This window comes from Ursus maritimus, unplaced genomic scaffold, assembly GCF_017311325.1.
Source record: "Ursus maritimus isolate PB19 unplaced genomic scaffold, ASM1731132v1 scaffold_16, whole genome shotgun sequence".
NCBI classification, from domain to species: Eukaryota; Metazoa; Chordata; class Mammalia; order Carnivora; family Ursidae; genus Ursus; species Ursus maritimus.
Window position 1 is genome coordinate 40,372,043 of NW_024424008.1, and position 23,633 is coordinate 40,395,675.

General features: G+C 47.1%; 1 protein-coding gene across 4 annotated transcripts in view; it reads left to right on the plus strand.

Moving 5' to 3' along the window:
- Nucleotides 1-23,319, plus strand: part of ETS1 (ETS proto-oncogene 1, transcription factor) — a 65,888-nt gene extending 42,569 nt beyond the window's left edge. For 2 of the 4 annotated variants that reach the window (XM_008688305.2, XM_008688306.2), the window contains 3 exons: nt 904-1,143; nt 18,503-18,621; nt 19,513-23,319. In XM_008688305.2, coding sequence (XP_008686527.1) covers nt 904-1,143; nt 18,503-18,621; nt 19,513-19,728 — 575 coding nt within the window. In that variant the 3' untranslated portion in view covers nt 19,729-23,319. The remainder of the gene's footprint in view (nt 1-903; nt 1,144-18,502; nt 18,622-19,512) is intronic. The other 2 variants (XM_040631042.1, XM_040631043.1) reach the window with 1 other exon arrangement.
- Nucleotides 23,320-23,633: the final 314 nt, after the last annotated feature.

Consider the following 23,633-nt stretch of genomic DNA (forward strand, 5'->3'; position numbering starts at 1 on the left):
AGCAGCTGTTTATAACCTGGTTTGGGAAATTAATGAACTTGCATGATCTTGTGGTCAGTTAAGAATGCCTTAAGCAACTCATAGAGTAAAGGATTTCTGACATTGCTATGGACCTTAACTCTTTAATCAACTCCTTTGTGTTTTATTGCCCACACTCCCCCACTGAAGTCTCAATTTCAAGTACAAAATTGTACTTGGAGTGGATAAAGAACATGGATTTCTATTTAGAAGAGCGATAGTGTTTTTTTTTTTTTAACCTCCTGGAAAAAGCATCTCATAACTTATTTCTCTATTTGAGAAGGCATGGAGGCAGGGCCTATATTTCATTTTAAAATAGTATTTGGAAAAAATGCTAAAAAATAACACTTAAGTTCCAAGGTCAAGGAAGGTCAATCTGCTCTTAGTCTAATGGAATATTTTTTCTTATGACCAAAATATTTTGCCAAATTGGGCCTTTTGAAATCATCTCGTTGGCCTGAGTGGGAATAGGGAGTTGGGCCTGACACTGCTGCGATTTCTTCATCCCTTCGTTGCGTCTCCTACGTCAGCCAGAAATTCTGTAAGAGCATGTGTGATTCTCCACTTTTGGATTTCCGGCTCTGGGAATCTCAAGGCCCCAAACACTGCTGTCTCCCTCTGACAGATATGAGCCGCATGCCACCGAAACTCTGTCCTAGGGCCCTGTAACACAAAACAACACAGTGGCAGTGGGCCCGCGGACTGCGGCCCCGTGGGGAGCCCTTCCCCACAGTAAACCCATGCGCTTCCGTCTCCGCTGGCCTTTCCCTTCTTCCATCCCTCCTGCAGGTCTGATTAGTAGTCCGTCCTCACTAAGAGGGTTTTCACAGTTGTCTTTTCCCAATTCCTCCTCCCCTGCCCTCTTCCTACCTCCTTTACCTCCAGGTAAGCTCGGGGGCCAGGACTCTTTCGAGAGCGTGGAGAGCTACGATAGTTGTGACCGCCTCACCCAGTCCTGGAGCAGCCAGTCATCTTTCAACAGCCTGCAGCGCGTCCCCTCCTATGACAGCTTCGACTCCGAGGACTATCCAGCCGCCCTGCCCAGCCACAAGCCCAAGGGCACCTTCAAGGACTATGTGCGTGACCGTGCTGACCTTCCTGCTGCCGCCCTGGCTGGCTACACAGGTAGGCGCCCTGCCCCTGCCTCAGCAGCCTCTGTGTGCTTGTTGCCGTGGGGGGCTCCGTAGAAGGCACCCGGCGCAGATTCCCAGAGACGGAGGTCAGCCTCTTTCTTTTTTGGAAGAGTGGGGAGAAGAAGACTCTAGGAGGTCTGGTCAGTCTCTCACACCACTCTGTGTGTGAATGGCCATTGATTTTTGGAAGTAAACAGTATCATTCTATCCCAGGGGATCATTTCCAAGAGCGGTAGGAAGAACTCCTCTCTCAAGGGTATCATTGAATGGCTTACACTCTAGATTCTTCTGTAGTAGAGCTCTCGTTAGGCTAGCTGTTCAAATGCGAAACGTGTTCTTAGTCACCCTGTGCTCTGCTCAGCTCCTGGCCTCCATAGGAAACCTTTTTTTTTTTTTTTTTCCTTCTCGTTTAGCTTTATTATTGATTTTCTTCTAGGAGAAGTTCTAGTAGTGGTGAATGAAGAAAGAGCACAGGGAAAGGAGGATATATGTTGAGAGCTCAGGCTTTGATTGAGAATCTGGTAATAAAACAATTCATTGTCTGAATGAATTGTTAGCTTGGGTGCTGCCTAACCTTGGAGACATGTGAAAAGTGTATCTGAGAGATATCCAAGGAGCATTCATGGGTTAACTATCAGATCCTTTCTGTAGGATTGTAGTGTTTTCTAAGAATTAGAAATTGTGTTGTGAGTGGAGCTTATTTTAAGCTTTGATTACTCAGCTGTGGTGTAGCCACTATTCTCTTCTAATTGACTCCACCCTGGACAGGGTGACACATGGGGACCCTTTGAGTGGATGGAGGCAAACAGTCCTCCCTGTGTTTCCAGGGAGGTACCTGTCTGATCTTAAGAGTGTGCTCGATCCTTATTCTTGTGTCAGGGAAGTCTCAGGGTTTTCCTAGGAAAGCCAGCTGACCTTTGAGAACAACTCGAAGGCTTGGAGAAATCACTCCTTCAAAGGTCAGGAGTGTGCCCTTTATGCTGCATCCCACCTAGCTCCTAGGGCAGAGCATTGCATGAAGAGGTGCTCAGGAATTATGTCTGTGTTTTGAGGAAGCAACAAGCTCTCTATAGAGAGTCAGGACCCGGAGAGGCACGTAAAGGTCCCTCTTCTTTCTCCTGGAACCTCCCATAGTCTTTGCTTGAATGTCACTAGTGTGTGGGAATGTGCTGCTTCTTCAGGGAATCCTCTCCCATCTCTGGACAGCAGACTGTTAGAGAGGTCGCTCTTTTGCATTCAGGACATCTGGAATGAGGAAGAGCTTTATTCAGTCTCTTTCAAGTTGTGCGAGAGTCCTGGCTCCCATAGCTTTAACTCCTAGGTATTTTCAGCCCTGGACTCCAGTTGGATACTGATGAAGGAGGGGAGAAGTGCAGCCTAATCAAGGGGAGAAAGGAAAGGCCAAGGAACCTGCAGCATGACTGTGCGGGCTTTGCGGGTGGCGGGGTCTCTAACTGGTTGCGCTTCCTCTGTTCTCGTGGTGCTCTGCCTATTGCCGAGGGTAAAGGCCAGCTCGTCTGCAGCTTCCACTGGCTCCTCAAATTGCTTTGTCCTTATTGGAAGTATTTCTGTATCTCTCTGGCATCTTCTCCCCTAAAACCACCAGCATCCACGATCATCGGTCTTCTCCCATGGCATCATTCTCTCTTAGCTAGGGACATCATAATGAAAAGTTTGCTACTAGGGCGGTTTTGTGGATAACGAGACTGAATAAACTGACTTTATGTTCTAAAGTCTGGGTTATGGCCAAAGAAAGCCTTATGGTTGAGGTCAACCTTGATGGGATAAGATTCTGGTAAGGATTCCTGGCTACACTGCAAAAGATCTAGAAGTTTCTGAGAAGGGTAAAAGCCTGATCTCCATCTTAGATAGAAACCCCTCTGACAGCACGACGTGTATTAGTTACTGCATTTTCTTTTTTTTTTTTTTTTTAAAGATTTTATTTATTTATCTGACAGAGATAGAGACAGCCAGCGAGAGAGGAAACACAAGCAGGGGGAGTGGGAGAGGAAGAAGCAGGCTCATAGCGGAAGAGCCTGATGTGGGGCTCGATCCCATAACGCCGGGATCACGCCCTGAGCCGAAGGCAGACGCTTAACCGCTGTGCCACCCAGGCGCCTCTGTTACTGCATTTTCTATGTGGGAGAAGCCTGCAGAGCTACCAGCTACAAGGGCAACTTAAAGTGTTTTGACTTAGATGATCTTAGTACCTTGAAAGAATTGTCTGAGAGTTGGGAAATGTTTCCAGTGTCCAGTTTCAGGGCAAGACAGAAAGGGATGAATCGGAAATTCTAAGAACTAGGAATGAATGTGAAATACATATTAGAGACATGAACTGCCATCAAGCTAGCCAACACCAGTGTGCTGCCTGAGAGCCTTCTCTGGCAATCTAGACTCAGAACCAAACAGATAAAAGCCTCAGAAAGTTCTTTCAGCACAAATACAGGTATGTCCTGGAGGTCTGAGCTATGGAGGATGTCACCTCTCATCTGGATGGGTTGTTTTTAAAAGGTGCTCTCGTTTCCTCCCTCCCTCCCTCCCTCCCTCCCTCCCTCCCTCCCTCCCTCCCTCTGTGTCTCTCTGTCTCTCTTTCTCTCTCTAAGGGAATAAAACATTCAGTGAGTGGAAGAAAAGGATAGGTGACTCAGAGGCCTCGAAGACTAAAGTAGTCCCTTGAATTAAAAAGCACATTTTAAGCATCTCACCATTCAGTGTTGCTCTCTGACCCTGGGGATGTAACTTTTCACACTGTCTCAGATGGTGGTAAGAACAATAGCCCAGAAAACAGAAGTCCCCTGGGCACCCCCCCTCCCGCCCCCCAGCTCTGGCACACTGTGTGATTTTAGGCAAATTTACCTTGTACCCTTTTCTACTTTTAGTGAAGTGGAAGTGTTCGTCCTTATCTTGGTGGTGGGAGATCTGTGAAGATGTAATTTAAATCAATTAATTAAACAAATGAGTGCTAGACATTGTACCAGACATGGGGTGCAGGGAGCTCAGTTATGACAAATCCATTGTTTCAGCAAATGTTTCTGAGCACATGTTGAGTGCAGATAAGAGCCAGTGGCCCTCGGGGGTTCATTATCTTGTCGAATTCAAGATATTATAATTGTCCTTAGACTTGGACTGGATTTTCTTCATGCTGTGGTCTGAATGAAGGTCAGGATTTGTGAGGCACATGGGGGGCAGCCCAAATTTTGGTGACGTTTTCCCTGGGCTCAGTGCCTGGTGAACATCTGTCCACACTGCAGACTCATTCTACATGGCAGTTCCCTTGCCTTTACACACCCATTGTGGTCCCTTATTCCAGGTACATCCAAGGGAGGGGGGTAGGGATAGAACATCCCTATGCAACCCCCTCCCCCGGCCCGGGAGCAGGCGGTGCCTGGGGTTCCTAGAAATGGGGCTCTGACCTTACACAAACATGTTAAGATGAGCTGAAGTTTGGAAAAGTGCTTTGGAAGGTGGAAAGCATTGTATGCGTGTTGGCAAGCTTTTTGCTCGTAAAAATCAGACCTATTTTCTATCTGAAGTTCTGCCTCCTTTCTGTTCCTTCTTAAAATCCAAATACTCCAGAGTCTATGTGGTCACGTGGTAGGAGCAGTTGTACCTTTATGTCACCATGACTCGGCCTGAAGTGCAGTGTGTAGGCATGGATCCTTCGAGCTGGGAAGACAGTCATTTCCCTGCCATTACACATGGGGGGCCTTTGTCTATATCACCTTCAAAGGAATACATTTCACTTCTTCATATGATGTCTTAGTTACTGCACTGTACGTGTGGAAATCAGTTAGAAACCGAATTTTCACATTCTCTTGCACGGTTACATTCTTCCTCCGAAGATAAGAAAATTGCATCAACCTTCACTGGGCTCCCATGGCAACTTGTTAAATTAGGTCAAGATGTGGGGGCAGATAACATGGCTTGAAAGCCTGCCTGTGAGCTGAGTTAAGAATACATCAAATGCAATGCTGGCTTCCGCCAAAATGTACCTTCTTACCTTACTGTGAACTGCTTACGGTTATCAAACTGATACAATCAGAAAGCTCCATTTTCTCTTGTTTGAAGATACATTATGAACCCCATCTAATTACAAAACAATCCGAGAGAAGTGGCCCAGTGTTTTCTATCTATTTAATAGAGCTAAGCAAAATGCTTTCCAGATCCCTGAAAAATGTAGGGATCGCTGATTTTTTTTTCCCCAACCACAGTAACTGTAAAAGAATATACCGTATTGTCAACTAGTATTCTCTCCTCTTCCAGCCCCATTTTATGGATGATGAAACTGAGGCACAAAAAAGTGACTTATTCAAGACCAGATAATTGCCATGTGCACAGAAGTAGCTCTTGAATGGAATCTTAAGTGCCAGGTGTCTCACTCTATGTTAAGGAATGAGAATACTCTTTGCTTATCTCAGTTGCTTTCGTACAGTAGATTAGGGCCTTGCGTCCCGCTTGTTACCAATTAGCACTGTGTGTATATGGGTCAGGGGTGTATAGGACATAGTGCTAGCCTTTGGCTTCAGCCTGGAGTTACTGGCCTATAAGTCACCTTCATCAGACTTCATTCCAGATTGCCAGACAGAGAAGGCACTGCCACAGATAAGGCATCTGTTCCTAGCACTTCTGCAACTGTTCCTGAGCCAGCCTGGTAGTAATGCCATTGTTCTCCCGCGCCCGGGCATGTCCCCACCCATAGCTGCAAAATCGTGAATGAGGTGGCTAGGGTCTCTTTTTCATCCTGAAGCCTGAAAAAGGCTAAACTCAAAGCCACTCATTAACTGTCACAAAATTATGTCTTCTAGTGCTGTGCAGATTTGTGAAAATACAGTCCCTCATTTTCCTTATGGCTAAATTTCGGACTACGTGGCATTCAACTTCCAAATACTTTTGCATAAAACATCACCAAAAAAAAAATAAATAAATAAAAAAAGAGATTGCTGGGGCGCCTGGGTGGCACAGCGGTTAAGTGTCTGCCTTCGGCTCAGGGCGTGATCCCGGAGTTCTGGGATCGAGTCCCACATCAGGCTCCTCCGCTATGAGCCTGCTTCTTCCTCTCCCACTCCCCCTGCTTGTGTTCCCTCTCTCGCTGGCTGTCTCTATCTCTGTCGAATAAATAAATAAAATCTTAAAAAAAAAAAAAAAGAGATTGCTAGTCTTATAGAAAGAGAGGCCCCACGCATTCCCTGTAGGTCCTCTCAAATTGCTTCTGGACTGAAAGCAATCTTCCTGCCATGTCATAGGTGGCTGTAGAGCCAGTCTCCAGTCACCCAGTCTGAAAGTCCCTAGGCCAAGCCCAGAACCTTGGAGTTCTGGCTTGTAGTTAAGTTTTAGGGTTCAGTAACCTAGAGCTGCTGCTAAAACATGTTTTTGAAAATAAACAACTTCATTGCAAAGGAAGTGCTTCAAAGCCCTTCAATTCAGAATGAAACCTGATATTTGACAGTGTTACCTGAAATCACAGTTTTCCGTAGGAAAACGGGATTGCAAAATAATCTCAAGGTACTCAGGGACAAATAACAACTGAGGAAGCTTTTGGTACGAGCCTCCGTTACTGATCAGGAAAGGGGAGAGGGGTCACAAAGCAATTCATAGTGTAGTGTGAATTTGTGCAGAGGAGTTCTAGAATTCTAAACCCAGGTGGGTATGTTATTAGGAACAGCATAGAACTTTTTCACTTGGGGGCGAGGCGGGGGATGATGATCCAATCCAACTTGTTCTGGAATGTAGTGTCTGTGTAAGTGCTATCAGTATAAGACAGTGTGAATTGAAGAAGAAACAACTCGTTGACAGGAGTATAGAACTCTGGTCCCTGTCTGGGGCAGGAGCTGTCTTTGCCAGGGGCCCTGAGGTTCTTGGGGCAGGCAAAGCTGGAGTTGGCCCCCAGGCTTGCAGGGGGCCGCCGCCGTCTCACTGTAGAGCATCCTTGGTCAGCGCCTGGTTGGAAAAGAGGAAAAGAGCTTAGAGATGAGAAAGGCGGCAGCAGAGAGTGTCTCCCCTTTCTGGCTCAGAGACCCTGTGATTAGCAGGTTGTGGGAAGCCAGGCAGACCCCCCTTGGCCTAAATGGGACCTTGCTGCCAGCCAGCATCTTGGAAGCTGGGCGGGATTCCCATTCCCTGTGCTGTGTTTGGCCGTGGGTCCCGGAGGGGGTGGTGCGTGGAATGGTTTGGGGGCATCTCCCTGGAGTAATGGGTTACTGTACTGCTCAGTTATGAGACTGATGGGAAAATACTTGGGAGCATGGGGGAGGGAAACCCTTGGGAAATTTGAACTGGATGAGAGGAGAAGTCCCTTTCTGTGGTCCACAGAGCACTTTCACTGTTCTGCCTCCTGATTGGCTTTGTGACCGTTCTCAGTCATCTTCCAGGAGTAGAAAAAGATCACAAGGCAGCAGGATTCGGCCTCCCTGTTAATTTTTTTTTTTCTAAATGTCTTTTAAAAAATGTGGAAAGGGAGGTTCCCCATTTCCGCCAGTTGTTTATGAACGCCCCAACTGACTGAACCACCTCCTTGTCTTGATTCAGTTACAGAAATACCTTGCAAGCCGTCTCTGCCCATTTTTACTTCACAAAATGTGCTTCGGTCCCTGGTGCTGTTCCCAGCCATCCGAGGCCGAGCGGGTGCGTGGATTTGGGATGGCAGAAAACTCGCGTGGTGACCCCTCTCTTCTGGGGACAGCCCCCTTGTCTGTTTTGGAGGCATCCCGAAGTCTCACATTTGTGGGTCACTGTTTCTTTAACAAAATCTAACTACATATGATGGAATTGGGTGGTGACGGTTCTGGAATTCGGCTCTGTCTCCAGTTTGAGGCTCCACCTTTTTTGTCTTTGAAGTAAAATGTTTTCACTGAGCGATTTTCAGCCCGGGTGCTGCTGAGGCCTCCGTACCTTGTTGCCCTTAACCAACAGGCCTTGGAAACTCCCTGCAGCTTCTGTTGGGAAAGGCCCTGCCAGATGTCCCAGATATCCCTGCTGTTGCCCCTTGGCATCTTTCTCTTTTCCTTGGATGGCCTTCACTGCTCTGGAGCACGAGCAGTGCACTCCCTGGGTCCTCGGCACGGAGACTCCGTTCCAGGGAAGCTGTTCCTCTCTCCGTCCTCCCCATGGCAGCTTTCATGTGCCGCCGTCAAACACCCCAGAGGGAGGCCTTGTCAGGCTGTGTAAGCCCTGCATATGCTTCCCATAGGCGTGAAGAGCCGGACTCGGGAGCCAGTCAGCCCGCGCGTGGCCAGCTTTGCCTCGGACCATGTGTGACCTCAGGCAAGCTAATGACATCACTGTGCCTCAGGATTCTCGTCTACAAGATGCTTGTAATAATAGTTACTGTCTCAGAGGGTTGCTGTGACAATGGAAGGCGTAGCTCGTGGAAACACCCAGAACCCTTGCTAGGTCCATAGCGAGTACCACTGTTCCATATTATCCTCCAACCTCCGGCTTTCCAATATGATTCTTCATTTTTAAAAGATTTTATTTATTTATTTATTTGAGAGAGAGAGCGTGCACACAAGGGGAGAGGGGCAGAGGCAGAGGGAGAAGCAGGCTCCCCACTGAGTAGGGAGTGCTATGCGGGGCTCGATCCCAGGACCCCGGGATCATGACCCAAGCCAAAGGCAGATGTTTAACCGACTGGGTCACCCAGGTACCCCTCCAGTATATCCTATATTTATATTCCTTGAGGTCAGGGGACAGTGTATTTTATTTAGAGTTCCAGTAATCGGTGGCAGTGACTTAGGGCAAAGAAGATATTTAATATCCGATCAGGTCATTTCTGCTATTCAGCTCACCGCACATGTGTGTTCAGCTCCTACAGCTCCCTAGTCTCTTTCGTGTACATTACCTTCTCTTTTTTTAACTGTCACTGACAACCACATGAGGTAGCTTTGGTTATTCTTATTGTGCAAATGAGGGAATCATGGTTCAGACCGGGAAAGAGGTCTAGCCCGAAGTCACCCAGAAAACCATTAAGAAGATGCCTTTCGAAGTTTTTCACAATATCAGACAATTAGTGGGAAAATAGTCACTTGTTTAGTGTGTTGTTTGGGGTCTGCTAAGACGCAGATGGCAAGACCCGATTGGAATCACAAGACATGTATTGGGGTGGGAGGGAGATCTCTGAAGGACAAAGTGGGGGATGGCCAGGGAAGGCGGGGGAGGGGGAGCCTTTTGACCATGCTGCAGGTCTGTCACCTGGAAAAGGGGAGAGGGAAGGGAAGGAGGATCCGGGTGGGGAAGAGCCTCCATCTGCAGCTCAGTTCCAAGAAAGGTTTGGCCAGACTCCTGGGGAACCGTCAGGTCAACGCTGCCCAGTGCAGGAGCTCGCGTCCCCTCCTCCTGCAGCGGGAGGTCTCAGTCGCCCCTTGTCATGGCTGCCGCTGCTCAGGTGACCACAGCACATCACACCTGACTGATGGAGGTGCGTTGTCAGATAGGCCAGCACGGTTTTTCTGTCTGGCTGGTTGTACGGCATGGCTCGAGCCCCTGGTCCCGATGGTCTCAGTGGCCCGCAGTAGGCTTCAGAGCTCCGTGCACATTGTTGACTGTAACAAAGCAAATGACATTGTCTTCTGTGTGACTCACCTCTCCCTGAGAATCACAAGAGTGAAAGTTCTCCTAAGGTGAGTGAATGTGAAAGTTTGAACTTTGACGGGACGCCGGGAGGCTCTTCGCTGGAGAGGTGCTTGCGGGGCGCAGCCCTGTGGAGGTGTTTGACATTCAGAGCCGAAGTGGGCGCAGTTCTTCTGAAGGCCCCTCAAGGCCAGGTTCTCGGTCCTTTCTTCTTTAAAAGCCAGGCGTAGGTAGGACACTCTCAGCTCTTCACACGACGGTGGAACGAAGCGTGTTTCTTCTGCTGCCTCTTGCTGCTGTTCACGTTCTGTTGGTCATCCAGTCCAATCTGGCTGCCACGCCTTACATTGGAGGGGCTGCTCAGAAATTATTTTCTGGATGAAGGCTTGAGAAAGCTTCAGGGCGCCGATGACTTGGCATGTAGCTCACCTTCCCAGGCCTTCTAACAGCCTTTGCTAGTCGCGTCTCTCATCCTTGATATGCGGGGGCAACTCTACTGCCAGGATGAAATAAATTCCAGAGACTGCACTCCGCCCACGAAATGTGAGCTTCACGCTCCTCAAATTCATCTTTCTAATCCTAATCAGCCAACCTATCTTTCTTTCTTCCTGTTACTTCGATACATCATAGGGAGGCATTGTCTTTAGACACTTGCATTGGTTCGAAAAAGCATTTCTTTGGTTTCTAACAAAATTCTCACCCCCTACCCTCAAATCCAAACCTAACCCTTTCTGGTGACTTCTTAAAACAGTCAGTTACCTAGAAGACATCAGAAGGAAAAGCTCTAAAGAACCCACTTCCTGACTTGAGCTTCCCCAGCTCTCTGTCCGAGTCTGTGTCTGAGTGGTAGGTTGACTATGGTTAGACAGAGCCCTTGGGTTTAGAGGGAAGAGGTGGCTGCATTTGAATACAGGCTGCCCCTTTAAGAGAACACCAGTCTCCTTTCTCCTTCCACCCCCACACAGGTGTACTTGTACATGTGCAGGTGCGGCGACCCCAAGCAAAAACAAGGGCCTTTCCTCCACACGCTAACGCGCGTAACTGTCTTGTTCTCAAGGCCAAGACAGACGGGCTGGGGAGCCTCACTTAATGTCTGTTCCAGGTGGGGCAGCCTGGCCGACCCGTGGCCTGCCACCTGGGCTTGTGGCCCTGTCTGTCTTGGACATTGATTAGCCGGAGAAGACTTTCTGCTTTACCTTCAGTTCATGCCCTGGGATCTGTCTCTAGGCCCCAAACTCTAGGCCCAACATTTGCGGCAGTGCTGCTGAATTCCTGGGTCAGCCCTACATAATAATTAGGTGGAGTGTGCTTTGTGAGGAGCATAAATGATTAGGGAGAAAAGCACATTGGGGGAAAGAGGATCTAAGTCTGTCTGTGGCCAAGATTTCCCCAAACCCTAAATGTCTGTGATACTTTCACTTGCAAAGCAGTTTGCATCTGTCCTTTTTTGTGCGTACCTACTTTGAATCAGAGCGAGAACTTCACAGACTTATCCCAAACTGAACAAATCCACACTGATCGTTCTCATGCACAGTATTTTTCAGAATGTCACATTGATGTACTTCAACCTTTCTTGTAGCCTGCAGCTTTATCCTTTTCCAAAGTTGCTGTGTAAAAGGCCAATTTAATTCTTGGAAGAATAATTGAATTTTATCTAGTGCTTTTGCTATGTTTATTTTTTTAAAATTTCATCCTTTTTGCTTGTCTTTCTTTGAAAAGTCTGCTTTTAAAAATACTTTTTCTGTTGCTTCATTCTTCTGTTCAATCTCACTGTTGTATTTTATATGGTTCTCAGAATGTTCAGCACTGTGGTTGCCTCTGTATATACGTGTGTGTGTATATATTTATATTTATCTATTTTTAATAACAGGGATTCAGTTGACATCTCTATAAACCAGGGAAGAGCAGGGATCACTAGTTCCATTTTAGAGATGGGAAAACTAAAGCCCAGAGAGGTTAAATTAGTTGCGTAAGATCGTGCAGTGAATCAGGGAGGAAGTGGGTGCAAAGTGCTGGGTGCTTGACCTCCCCGCTTGGGGCATTCCTTGGCCATCTATATATTTTTAATTTCTTAGGGTATTGTCTGCTCTCATCTCTCAGTTTTCCACTGCCTGACACGTTTGTTTGTTTTTAATTTTTTTGAAATTCTTTCTCCTTTCTTTTGGTGTAACTTGCCGGGGATGTGGACTTGACATCAAAGGCTGGTTTTACATGATTTGAGAGCTGTTTTCTGACTTGCTTCCGTTGTTAGCTGCTGGCTCTTTCAGCAGTAAATACATGCAAGTCCATGAAGTCATTGTCCGTTATGTTCATGGAGTGTGTTTTCAAGCACCTGTCAGATAGTGTGCTTGTGTGTTGAATTACTAGAACCTATATCCCCAACTGCTGTCCTTGAGTTATCAGCCATTGATATAAGAACTTACTGCTAGAACATGTGGTTCATTGAGCCAAGGCATTGTTGGCTAGTTACGGGATGTACCGCATTTAGATCGTGTTGGAGAGGAGTTCGGGGTGGGGTGGGGGCCAAGGATGGGCATAACTCAGAAGAAGTGGGGGAGATGTACCTACAGACATAACCCCACACCAACATGGCAAGCAGTCTCCACCCTTCCATTTCCTTTAACAATCCTCCCGGTGCCTTGGTGGCCAAACCATGAGCCATTCTTCATCCTCGGGCAGAAGACGTCTGTAGTTTCAGGTTGAGCTTGATCCAGAGGGCAAGAAACTGTCGGGAGCGGGAGGGCAAGACATGGTCAGTATGTTTCCTGTGTGTCATTCAACTTCATTTCATAAGGACTTTGCGGACATAGATTTGGCCATCTTTTGTGAATGATCGTTTAGAAGGGGGTTGACAGGAAGGGTGTGATCCCTGTTAGACTCCGGGGTCACCCCCGTACCCCCCGTGGCGGGCACCTTTACAGTGGCAGGAGAGGAAGATAGATTTGTGAACAGATGGGTCATTTCTGGATTCGTGTGTTCTGTTTTTGCCATCATCGTTTGGCTGTGGGTAGAGACACCTGGGGGGAAGGGAGGGGCCAGTCAAGGCCCGTTCCTCTGGTTTAGGACCACCTGCCAGATGTGCGCTCTTAGGGCAGAGTCTGCCCTGTTGCAAGGGTGACCAACCATGAGAGTTTCATAGGTTAAAATAAACGTGGTGTCTTGCCCGCACTGAGGTATTTGATTTGACTTTTAGAGTCAAGCTGAAGAGATTAACTTCTCAAAGTAGCAGAAGAATCCCCAAAGGACAGGCGGTGTGGGCGTTTTTATTTTGGGGAACAAGTTGATCCAGCAGCCTGGGAGTCACTCATGTTGATGAGTCCCAGATAGGGCTTAAGAGAGAGAAGCAGCTGGAGTAGACACCTTTCTGCAGAGGACGAGTGTTTCAGCAGCCCAAGCTAGTAAATGTTTATTGAGCACTTGTCCGAAGTACCATTCCTGCCGCCGAGAAAAGAAGGGTCACTAAGACGCAGTCCGTGCGCACCGGGCACTAACAGCTCATTCAGCGGCAAGTCGCTTTTTGATTGTCGGTGTTCGTTGGTGAGGCAGTATCTCCGTTTTGCATTGCACCAGTGAAAAAACACCATCTCTGCCCTGAGAGCTTCGATTCTAGTGATGAGAGATGGGCATGGAGCAGACAGACCGTCAGGCTTGGTGTCCGTGGAAGCAAACCCATGTTAGAAGGCTACCAGAGAGCACGACTGCCCCGTGCTGACCTCTGTGTGCATGGAAATCAGCTCTCATATGTTAGCCTCACGCTGGGGCACTGATGACGGGGTGAGGACCTGCAGTTGAAATGAAAAGGAAAAACTGCAGTCCAGCCCTGCAACCCGTTCCCCAGCATTGAGTCCGTGGCCATGGACTAGAAAATGAGAAGCTACGGACAGATTGCCAAATGGAAAGGATGAGTCCCAGGAGAATCTTACTACGATTTTGTCCTCGGTCCATTGCTGTGTATTGAACTTGTTCCCTTAGACTCAGAGTAAGGGATACTGACAAGCACAGCAGCAAAGCAACAGGGGATTTTTAATAACCAGCCCCCATCAAGAGAGATGGTGGGCCTTCCAGTTCCTAGACAAGGAGAGGGGACTTCAAACATCACCCAGAGGAGTAGGAATTTACTTGAAGCTTTGCCTTAAAAAAAAAAAAAAAAAAAATGAGACTGACACCTTGGATCTCAAGTGCCTTGAGGGTCCCCACCTGATACTTCTGCTTTTAGGGTTCCATCACGTTCTTCAAATCAGGACTGTCAGTGTTGTACTAAGAACTTTCCTGTTACCCAAAAGCTGAGAAGAACAAAGCAGTCAGAGGAAATCCCCCGGCTACAGCCAGCGAGGGAACTGGAGGGAGCAGTCAGCAGGGGTGTGCAGGCCCAGCCAGCGTGTGTATGTGTGTATGTGTGTGTGTGTGTGGGTCTGTGGGTCTGTGGGGTGCCCTCCCTCCTTCACTTCTTTGGAGAGAGACTCCCTTCTAACAGGGACCCCTCTGTTGTTGTGGCCGAGAGTTTCTACTTGAGAAGCATAGTTTCCCAGTGATGCCACCGGATTCCTGATGTGTGACACCCGGGGCAGCATGGTGAAGGACGCCGTTGACTGCCTTGGGGCCCCCAGACAGGGACACCATTGTGAGTCACATCGAGTGTGTGAACTCCCCCTTCCCATGACTGGCACTATTCTTAGTACCATTCTCTGCTCCCTGGGACAAAGGTCACTGGGAGCACCGTCCAGTTGGGTGGGTGGATGGGGCTGGGACCAGGGTGAGAGGACGTACAAGGGAGAGTGAGGAAGAGGCTTTACAATTTTAGGATATGTTGGAGCAAGGGTGAGGGCTGGAGGAGCCCTGCGGCCCCAGGGGTTTGGGCAGAGCTACACTAAGCAATCCAGAAATGTCCTCTGGGAGAGTCTGTAACTGGGAGTGCTAGCCTCATGTCTGGGTTTCAGCAAGTCTGGGGCCTAAGAAGTTCCCATGGGCCGAGATGTGAATGTGATTGGCAGGGTCTCCAGAGTGCATTGCAATCCTAGGGCTACCTCCCAGCTGCGTGCTTCCATCAGAGGCCCTGATATCCCTTCCCAGACCTGCCATGAACATGACCCTGATTGTGGAAGCAAGCTCCCGTGTAGGATCGTCCACGAGTCCAGCCAGAGAATGGACCTACCCTCGACCCAGAACGCTTGCCCAGACCTGGTGTTTCCAGCTGGGAGAATAAATAATTCCACGTCCTTCCTAGTTACGGCTCCCCACCGCTAAAAGGGCAGTTTAAGAGTCAGCAAAAAGGAGGAATCTTGGCGGGGGGGGATCTCATGGATCCCTGTTATTTGGTACCACATACGCGCTTTCGGAAGGCTGAACGGCTACTTTAGGAATCCATGGCAGGAGCCCTGTGTGTGCCTGTCAGCACTGGGTGGGCTTACAGGATCTTTCTTCCAGAATCGGGGGAAGGAGACTGGAGCTGACGTCACCCTATATTGACTTTCTTGTTGTGAAGCCCCAGAGACATTTCTCCCTATTCAAGTGCCTACACTTTCGTTAGGCATCTGTTTTCCCTATTTACGCTGTCTCTTGCCTTTGGTTTAAAGAGTAAAAAGAACTTGAGCAGTACTTCACCCATGACCTGGGCTCCTAGTTTCCAAATTTCACAGTGTTATGTTCCCTATGAACAGAGGAAACTTCACAAATGAGAATAAAGCCAAACCCGCAGACAAGGATTTACCCTATCCCCCCTCCCCCCACACCCCGGCCATACAGACAGAGCAGGGGCTGGTGCAGGCAGATAGGGCTTGTACTTCTGACATTTCAGTTCAGGAAATGGCACTGGGCAGGGCAAACAGCAGGAATAATTCTGTCTGACATCCCTGCCTCTGTGAGCTCGTTCCAGTGACAGGACTCCCCCTGAAACTCCCCCTTTTGCACTTTCTGGCTGCCCCATCCCAAGGGCAAGGGACTGGGATGTGTTCTTGGGCCTTTCTCTTTGGGACCTGAAACGTGCCTGCTGCTCCCTGCCAGTGACTAGGACTTGCCTGGGTAGAAGGATCCCAATATGTCCTTCCTTCCCCTTCCTCAGCTTGATGGGACTAGCCCTCCACTCCCCAACGGGATATGAAGATGAAAAGTGGGAAAGAGGTTTGCAGGTAAATAGTGGGAGGAGGAAACAGTAAAGTGACATTAGCCTAAAGGCTACCAGGAGGGGTCTGACTCATGGGGCTGGACATGTTAGTTGTGGAGGTGAACGCCAAGGTCTCCCGTGGCTGGAGGGTTGGGAGAACCACCGGCCAACCCAGTGTCCTGTGTCTGCTGTGAGAGGTGAGGAAGAGATTTTTTTTTTTTTTTTAAAGGCTTGGTCTTTTTATCCCGTGGCTCACCTCAACCAGGCAGGCTGTTCAGATGCCCGCCCCTGGGTTGGTCTTGTCTAAGGACAAAGCAGTACCGAGATGAAGGATCTGGGGGTCAGACCTCCTGGGTACCATTCACGGCCATTTTACTTCTGAATGGCCTTGTGGCGAGGCCAGTGGGCAAGTGACGCAGTACCTCACAGTTCTCTGTTGTGAAAAGTGGTGAAAGCACATTTGATAATCTTCGTATCTACTCCCTGGAGTAAGAGTAAGTGTAAGGAATAATGAGATGAACAGAAAGCATCATGCACGGTGTCCCATGCATAGTGAGTGCGACAAGCCCCGCTCTGGTTTGCATTTTTCTTCATCCGAGACTCGTCTCTCTGGGTTATGCCTCCCGTCTGTGGGCTTGGCCCCGGGGGACGACTGCAGACTCCAGGGCTCATTCACGTAGTTTCCGAGTAGTTGACTTTTCCTTGTTATGTCTCTCTTCAAAAGAGTACGAAGACAATGCTCTTGGGTGTGTAGTCACTTCGCACAGCTTCCGGAAGCCTGTTCTTTCGCAAGGTTGTTACAGCTGCTGTTTCTGAATTTCTTGGCTACCAGAAATTCCATAGCCTTTCCTAATAGCAGTATGTGGACTGACGCCTGCCCATCCAAAATGGCTTCTCCACAGATTCCTCCTATCATGTCCCGTTTCGTCCTGTGAGCCCAGGCAGGCAGTAGTAGCTGGTAACTTGAACTCAACTCCCAAGAAATCTGCAAATGGGTCTGAAACGGTGTTTTAACAGGAGGGGAAACAGAAGAGGGTAAGGCTTCCCTGGGGTAGCATTCTGGGCTGTGTCTTTGAATGTTCAGTTATTTCGTAGGGTCCACGGAATCATCTTGCGCTGGAGCGTGTGTAAGGTATTTCTCACAGGATGGTTTGAGAGAGCTCAAGGTGCATGCTAGAAGGATGAGGTAGAGCCATTTCCTCTTCCGTATTTAGCTTGGCCTGTGCTGAAGAGGACACGGGGAATGGCCCCCAGCAGGCAGTTACTGGGGGATGCGTCCTTTGGCTGCCCAAGGAATATTCAGGTCAGCTGCTGTTGCCCTGGTGCTTGGAGTGTGAAGGCCTGGGCGCTAGACTCAGAGCCCTGGAGCGAAGTCACATCGCTTTTCTGAGCATTTTTCTTTTTCTGCCTTGAAAGCATGGAAACAGTAAGACCAGTTGTGCCTTGCCTATAGAGAGGGCCGGGGAGTGGATTTTAGGAGGAAGCAAAATGATGCATGTGAACATACCTTGTGGAAGTATAAGGTATAACAAGAGATGACCTCTCTAGATCATAAAGAATATTTCTTTTTTTAGATTAAAAAAACTTGTTTCCTATTGAATCTCACTTTACTTTGGATCAGACAGATCTGAAGCTCAGGTTCAGGATTAGAGCCTTCGAAAGTCAAGTTTTCCTGTGTGAGTTAGTGTTCCTGGCCTCCTTCATCTTCCCTCCCCTGTCCAGATGGCTTCTAAGATATGCTGTAAGTGCAGACCCGACAGCAAGCACCACAGACTGTTGGACCCGTATCTGTTTCTCTGGCCACACCCAGAAACGAGATAGGAATCACTGGCAGCATTGTCATATCTGAATAGAAAGTTATCTTAATGGGAAATCTATTAGCATAAATCCTTTAGCATAAGATAAATGGACTATCAGAATATGTCTGGCTTTCCAGAACTAAGATCTTGGCAGCGTTGATGGCTAAGACGAGAATTCTGTGTGTGTGTGTGTGTGTGTGTGTGTGTGTTAGAATATACTGACCCATGAAGAATTTCTGAGACAGCCCTCACCTGACCTCTGAGGATTTCATGGGTGGCAGGTTAATCCCTATAGAGTGATGACGTTCTCCTTTCTTAGTTTGGGTGCGTGCCTGTGACCAAAAGAATGTCTAACTTCTGTGTCCTTCTTAGATGACCCCAGGATAGCGATCCTTGTCACTTACAAATCTGGGGCCAGAGGCTCTCTAATATAGAGAAGCACTTAGGAGCTTTGACTTCAGATGGGAACTGGCAAAGATATTCCTTAGTTAATGTCTTTATTGCTAGTTAAGGCAAAAATAATGACTTAGTTCTTGAAGGCACAAAAGATTATGCCGCCTTAGAGTGTCTCAGAGGATAGATCCAGTAATTTTCTTTCTAGAGTTTGCATTGCAGTAAAAATGGACTGACCTTTAAGTCAAAATAATATTGATAAGACAATAGTATATTGTAAGTGCTTTTTGGGGGGGGGGAGTGGTAGGAAGTTTTTACCTTCAGTCCTTTGGAACTCATAGCACCTCCCCCAGCCTCTGTGCTATGTGCCGCCTTCATCCTCCTGGGGCTGGACGGACTGGAGAGCAGGCAGGAGGAGCGCTGTGTATAATGGGATTCGTTGCTGGCAGAGCCGAGCCTTTGGTGTAATGATTCACAATGGCTTGTGTTTCCAGGCAGTGGACCAATCCAGCTGTGGCAGTTTCTTCTGGAATTACTCACTGATAAATCCTGTCAGTCTTTTATCAGCTGGACAGGAGATGGCTGGGAGTTCAAGCTTTCTGACCCAGATGAGGTAAGAAGGGAGGGACTCGTGAGCGCTGTGTGGAAGGGGGTTGAGAGTGAACTCTGGAAAGTGGTTATGTGGGCCGGGATGACATTTCCTAGGATTCCAGCCCCACCTCTGCCCCTTGGTGCTGGTACAATCTCGAGCCAGTTACATAGCCTGTCTGAGACTGAGTTGCATCCATTAGACAATAGAGGAAATATCTATACCGCCCATTTGTTTTCCAAGATTTCACAGATACCATACACAAGAAATGTCTGGGACACAGTGGGCCCCTCGTAAATATAGGTTGCCTTTTCTGGAAGGGGTTGGGCAACTCAAGAGGTCTTGGAAGATCAGTACAGTCTGTTCACTAATGTATTGCTTTATTCAACAAATGCCTATTGAGTGATTGCTCTGTGCCTTGCCCGAATCTGAGCATGACAGAATTGAAAACACTGAACAAGAGAGACAACATCTCTGGTCTGGCAGACACGAGAGGATAGCACACCCCAGTACAGAAAAAATGCTTCCCTTTGATGAAACGCAAGCTTGATTGGCTCCACTCCCGCGCACTAAATTTCACGCTTGCAAAGCGAGCATAGCCTACCAACAACATAAAGAAAAAGAAGAATCTATGGTGTTGCTTGTCTTCCCCCCCCCAATACTTCAACTCCGTTACATAGAAACACAGGGTCAATGTATTTTCATTTATTTAGAGAATCTTGCCCAGTTCTTGAAGTGGGAATTCAGAATAGCTGGGTGCAAGAGAGATTTTCCGTGCGCGTGAATCTCTAGCCGTCTTCCTTGAACATCATGGGTCAACACGAATGGATATACGGGCATATCAAGGTGTCTACTGGGGTTATCCTCTAGGTTTTTACCCCATCTCTTATTCACTTGTTATTCTTTTAATTTCAGGTGGCCAGGAGATGGGGAAAAAGGAAAAACAAGCCTAAGATGAATTACGAGAAACTGAGCCGTGGCCTACGCTACTATTATGACAAAAACATCATCCACAAGACAGCGGGTAAACGCTACGTGTACCGCTTTGTGTGCGACCTGCAGAGCCTTCTGGGCTACACGCCCGAGGAACTCCACGCCATGCTGGACGTCAAACCCGATGCCGATGAGTGACGGACACCGAAGGGGTCGGGGAAGCTCTGCTGAGACGTGTCAAAGAACAACCATGTTGGTCGGACTCTTAATTTTTAATCGTTATTCTATTTTTAATTTTCCAGAACTCATTTTTTACATTCAGGGGTGGGAGCTAAGTGAGCTGCAGCTACAGTCAATTGTACACAGTTGGAAAAAAAGAGCCAGGACTTGTGGGGTGGGTGGGACGAAAAATTCTTGAGCAAATTTTCAGGAAAGAGAGAGAGAGAAGGGTCTTCTTAGAAGCCTGAAGAATCTGGCTTAAGGGAGGAGGAGACTCACGTGTCCCATTATTTTTTTAAAATCGTCCATAAAAAAAAAAAATGTGTCTTGAGTTATAGACCTATTAGCAAAAGAAATTGACACATCAGGAGTCATGAGACCCATGAAAAGGCAATTAATTTGCTTTTGTTTTTAGCTCTGGGAGGGCAAAAAAGAGGGAGGTGGGATAAAACATTTGTTTGGGGAATGCACTAAAAACCAAGGACTATTTACTTTTTACTCGACTTTCGAAGCAAAGATGGACTTCAGTGGGGAGGGGCCCAAACTGTTTTTTGTGTTAAAATTTATTTTATTAAATTTTGTGCCAGTATTTTTTTTTTTTTCTTAAAAATCGTCTTAAGCTCTAAAGTGGTCTCAGTACTGCGGCGTCACGTAAGTTTGTTTTCGTTTGCCAGCTGAGGATTCTGTCACAGTGCAAGGAAACTGTTTATATAGACCCCACTGGAAATGCAAAGTGCTGTCACTGAGATCGGGGATCCCAAATTCACGTGACTTCTATATGAAGGAAAAAAATCATGCTGATTTGGGTACAAGGGACCTGTGCATGTGAATTTCATCTGTGTTTTAAAAAATGATCACTCCCCTCTTCTTACTTGTCATTAGTGGATTCTTGGGGTTTGGACTTAACGTTGAACTAAGAAGCATTAAGTCTTCGAACTGAATGTATTTTGCGGCCCTGGTTTTGGAGCCAGGAGCACTGTTGAAGTCATAGAAAGGAGATGAAAGGAGGAAGACTGACTTGGTTCTTTATTGGTTCTATACCTATAACATATATGACTTGGAATAAAAGCTGTGTGCATGGGCATTACTCCTCAGGTCTTAGGAAGTAAGTCCTGAATGCATGTCATTCCAAACCAACACTCTACACTTTCTCCTTTATGTCTCATTGTCCCAGCAACCTACGTTTATTGCTTCCCCCCACCCTGTTACCCAGTAGAGAGAAACGTCCAGCTTTCCGATTGGTGAGTGAAAGAGCCATGCAGTCATGACCTGAGGTGAAGAGTGTCTGACAAAGCCATATAGACGTCCTGGGTTTTAGGAACAATGGAAGTTAAGGTTGCATAGAAGTAAAATGTGGCTTGGCTGTCTTTGGGAGGAGAAGTGCAAGGCTTTCCTTTGAAGAGTTTCAGCTAGTGGAGTCAGGTGTCAGGGGAGGCCGTGTAGGCAGAGTGAAGAGTGCAGACACTACTCGGCCCGTGCTTGGATTTGTTATCTTGGCACAGGGTAAGCGAGGGTTAATAATTACAGAAGAGACGAATGACTTGAAGGCAAAAGAAACATAAGAAAAGGAGCTTGAGTGAAGAAAATGAGGTGGTCCGTGAGATTTGAATAGATTTCTAGTTCCTCCAAAGTTCAACGACAAACTCACTTGACTGGGGCAGTGTTGAAGGGTGGTCTGCAAAGGTTTGGATCTTTTTTTGGGGTGGGGAGGGTGGGAACAAACACCTAACCAGTGAGGAAAAGTGCCTAATACACTTGCACCCCCCTCCCCCAGATAGATGCCTGATTAAAAGGGATAATGACAGAGGGACAGCTCTCTTGCAGATTTCAGTGGGAGAGGCGAAGGGACATTTAAGGTGGGCTTCTCAGGGCGAGCCCTTCTTGGGCTCTGGCTGAGAGACTGGAAGTACTTACTACCTGCTAGCATATCTTCAAGAAAGTGGATCATTGACTTCCAGGTCCTCTTGCAGAGCCTGAATTATCAGGAGCTTAGCTCTGTGATTCCTGAGTTTCCTCATACTGATAAATCGGAGTGCCCACTTGGAAAGCAAAGGCAGAGTTGGCCCAGCTGTGTATTCTCACCTTCTTCCAGATGCGGGTGCCTTAATGAAGCTCTCGAAATATTTTAGGAGCTGCTCAGGGAGTGTGAGGCAGAACCTTTGGATTACATTGTTTTCTCTTAGATTATGTGATCTTTGTTGGGCACTGGCAGAGGCGTGTGTATGTGTGTGCGTGTGTGCGTGCGTGTGCGCGCTTGCAGACGTGCAGAACTGCCGCTAAAATAATACCTGGGTTTTTCAGTGAAGTCTTTCCACATTTCAGTAACGGGCAAGAGTAGAACCAAGGCAGGGCATCGGCCATCGCTTGCTGTTCGCAACCAGGCAGAACGTGACTTTCTCAGTGCATCCAACCTTTCCTCTTGCATTTCTGCTGGGAACTCCCCTCGTGTGAGCGTGTCTAAGTCCTGCAAGAACTCCGTAGCAGTTAAGAGAGAAGAAAGTACCTCCTCCTGAGCCCGCTTGTTTGCTAAGACGCCTCTCTCTCTAGGTCCGCCGTTTTCAGCATTTGTAGATAGCACGCTAGTGAAGCCAGCTTTGTGCATCTGGCCAGATGCTTTTTCTCCTTCTGTCCAGAGGCCAGAGACCATCCCAGGAAGAGTGGTGGGTGGTTTATACACTGGAAATGTAGCAGAATTGTTGCATTTATGCTTTTTAAAAACACATGTTAACTTCAGAGGAAGGATGGGCAGATCTGGTGAGCTGATGAAACCCTTATTTTCCTGGAGATGCCTTAACCCATGTTGGTTTTGGCTGTTGGGTTCAGGGTCACTTTTGTTTCCTTCTCCAAGCAGGGGAGGGACTTCCCTACACAGAGCCCTGGTTTTGTGGCTTTGGGGATCGGAGGTAGCATTCAAAGATCGGATGTGCTTTTCCTCACTTTGGAGACGAACACTCTGGGTTTTAGAGCATTAACCTGCCTAATCTTCATGGTGAAAATCACACCTTCTCTGTTCTAGTCATGCTGTGCATGCTGCTTTCTGTTGGGGTCTATATAAATGTGTTGAACTCATATCTACATTCCAAAGAAGTTTCAAGGAACCATAAATATATGTATACATATACATATATAAAGTATATATATTAAAATGAAATTATCTCTATCAGGAATACTGCCTCAGTTACTGACCTTTTTTTAAGAATACTTTTTTTTTAAGCTGAGAAGTATAGGGGTGAAAAAGATGTTATATTGTGTTTGACTATTTTCCAACTTGTATTTTCATATAATTTATATTTTTTAAAAGCTGAACATTTAAAAGCAAGATGAAAAAAGGAAAAGCAGGTGCTTTTTAAAAATCAGAACTGAGGTAGCTTAGAGATGTAGCGATGTAAGTGTCTATGTGTTTTTTTTTTTAAATGCAAAAAAATTTCTTATGGGGGAGTTTTTTGTTTGTTAATTTTAGTAGCTGATGCTGGCACATCATTTTGCTGGAGAGTTTTTTATATACTGTAGCCTGATTTCATATTGTATTTTAAACTGTGTGAGATTAAAAACAAAGAAATTCATTCATAACAATGTGGGTTTGGCTCGATTCTTTCCTGTCTGGTGCATGTGTGAAAAAGCAGGACAGACTCACCAACCAGAGACAAGCTAAGGAAGAAATGTAGTTCGGTCTTGCTGATCTCACATCTCAAGACTAAAGATTTCTTAATAAACTTATAATGAGAATATAGGGAAGTATAATGCTGTGCCCCGATTATTGAATATACGGTGTCATCCTTTGTGGAATGTTCCTGGTCTCGTCACACCGCATTTTGCTCATGTCTGAAGGAACGAAGAGCCACGTGAAGCAAGTTTTTTATGACTCAACAGATAAACATTTCATT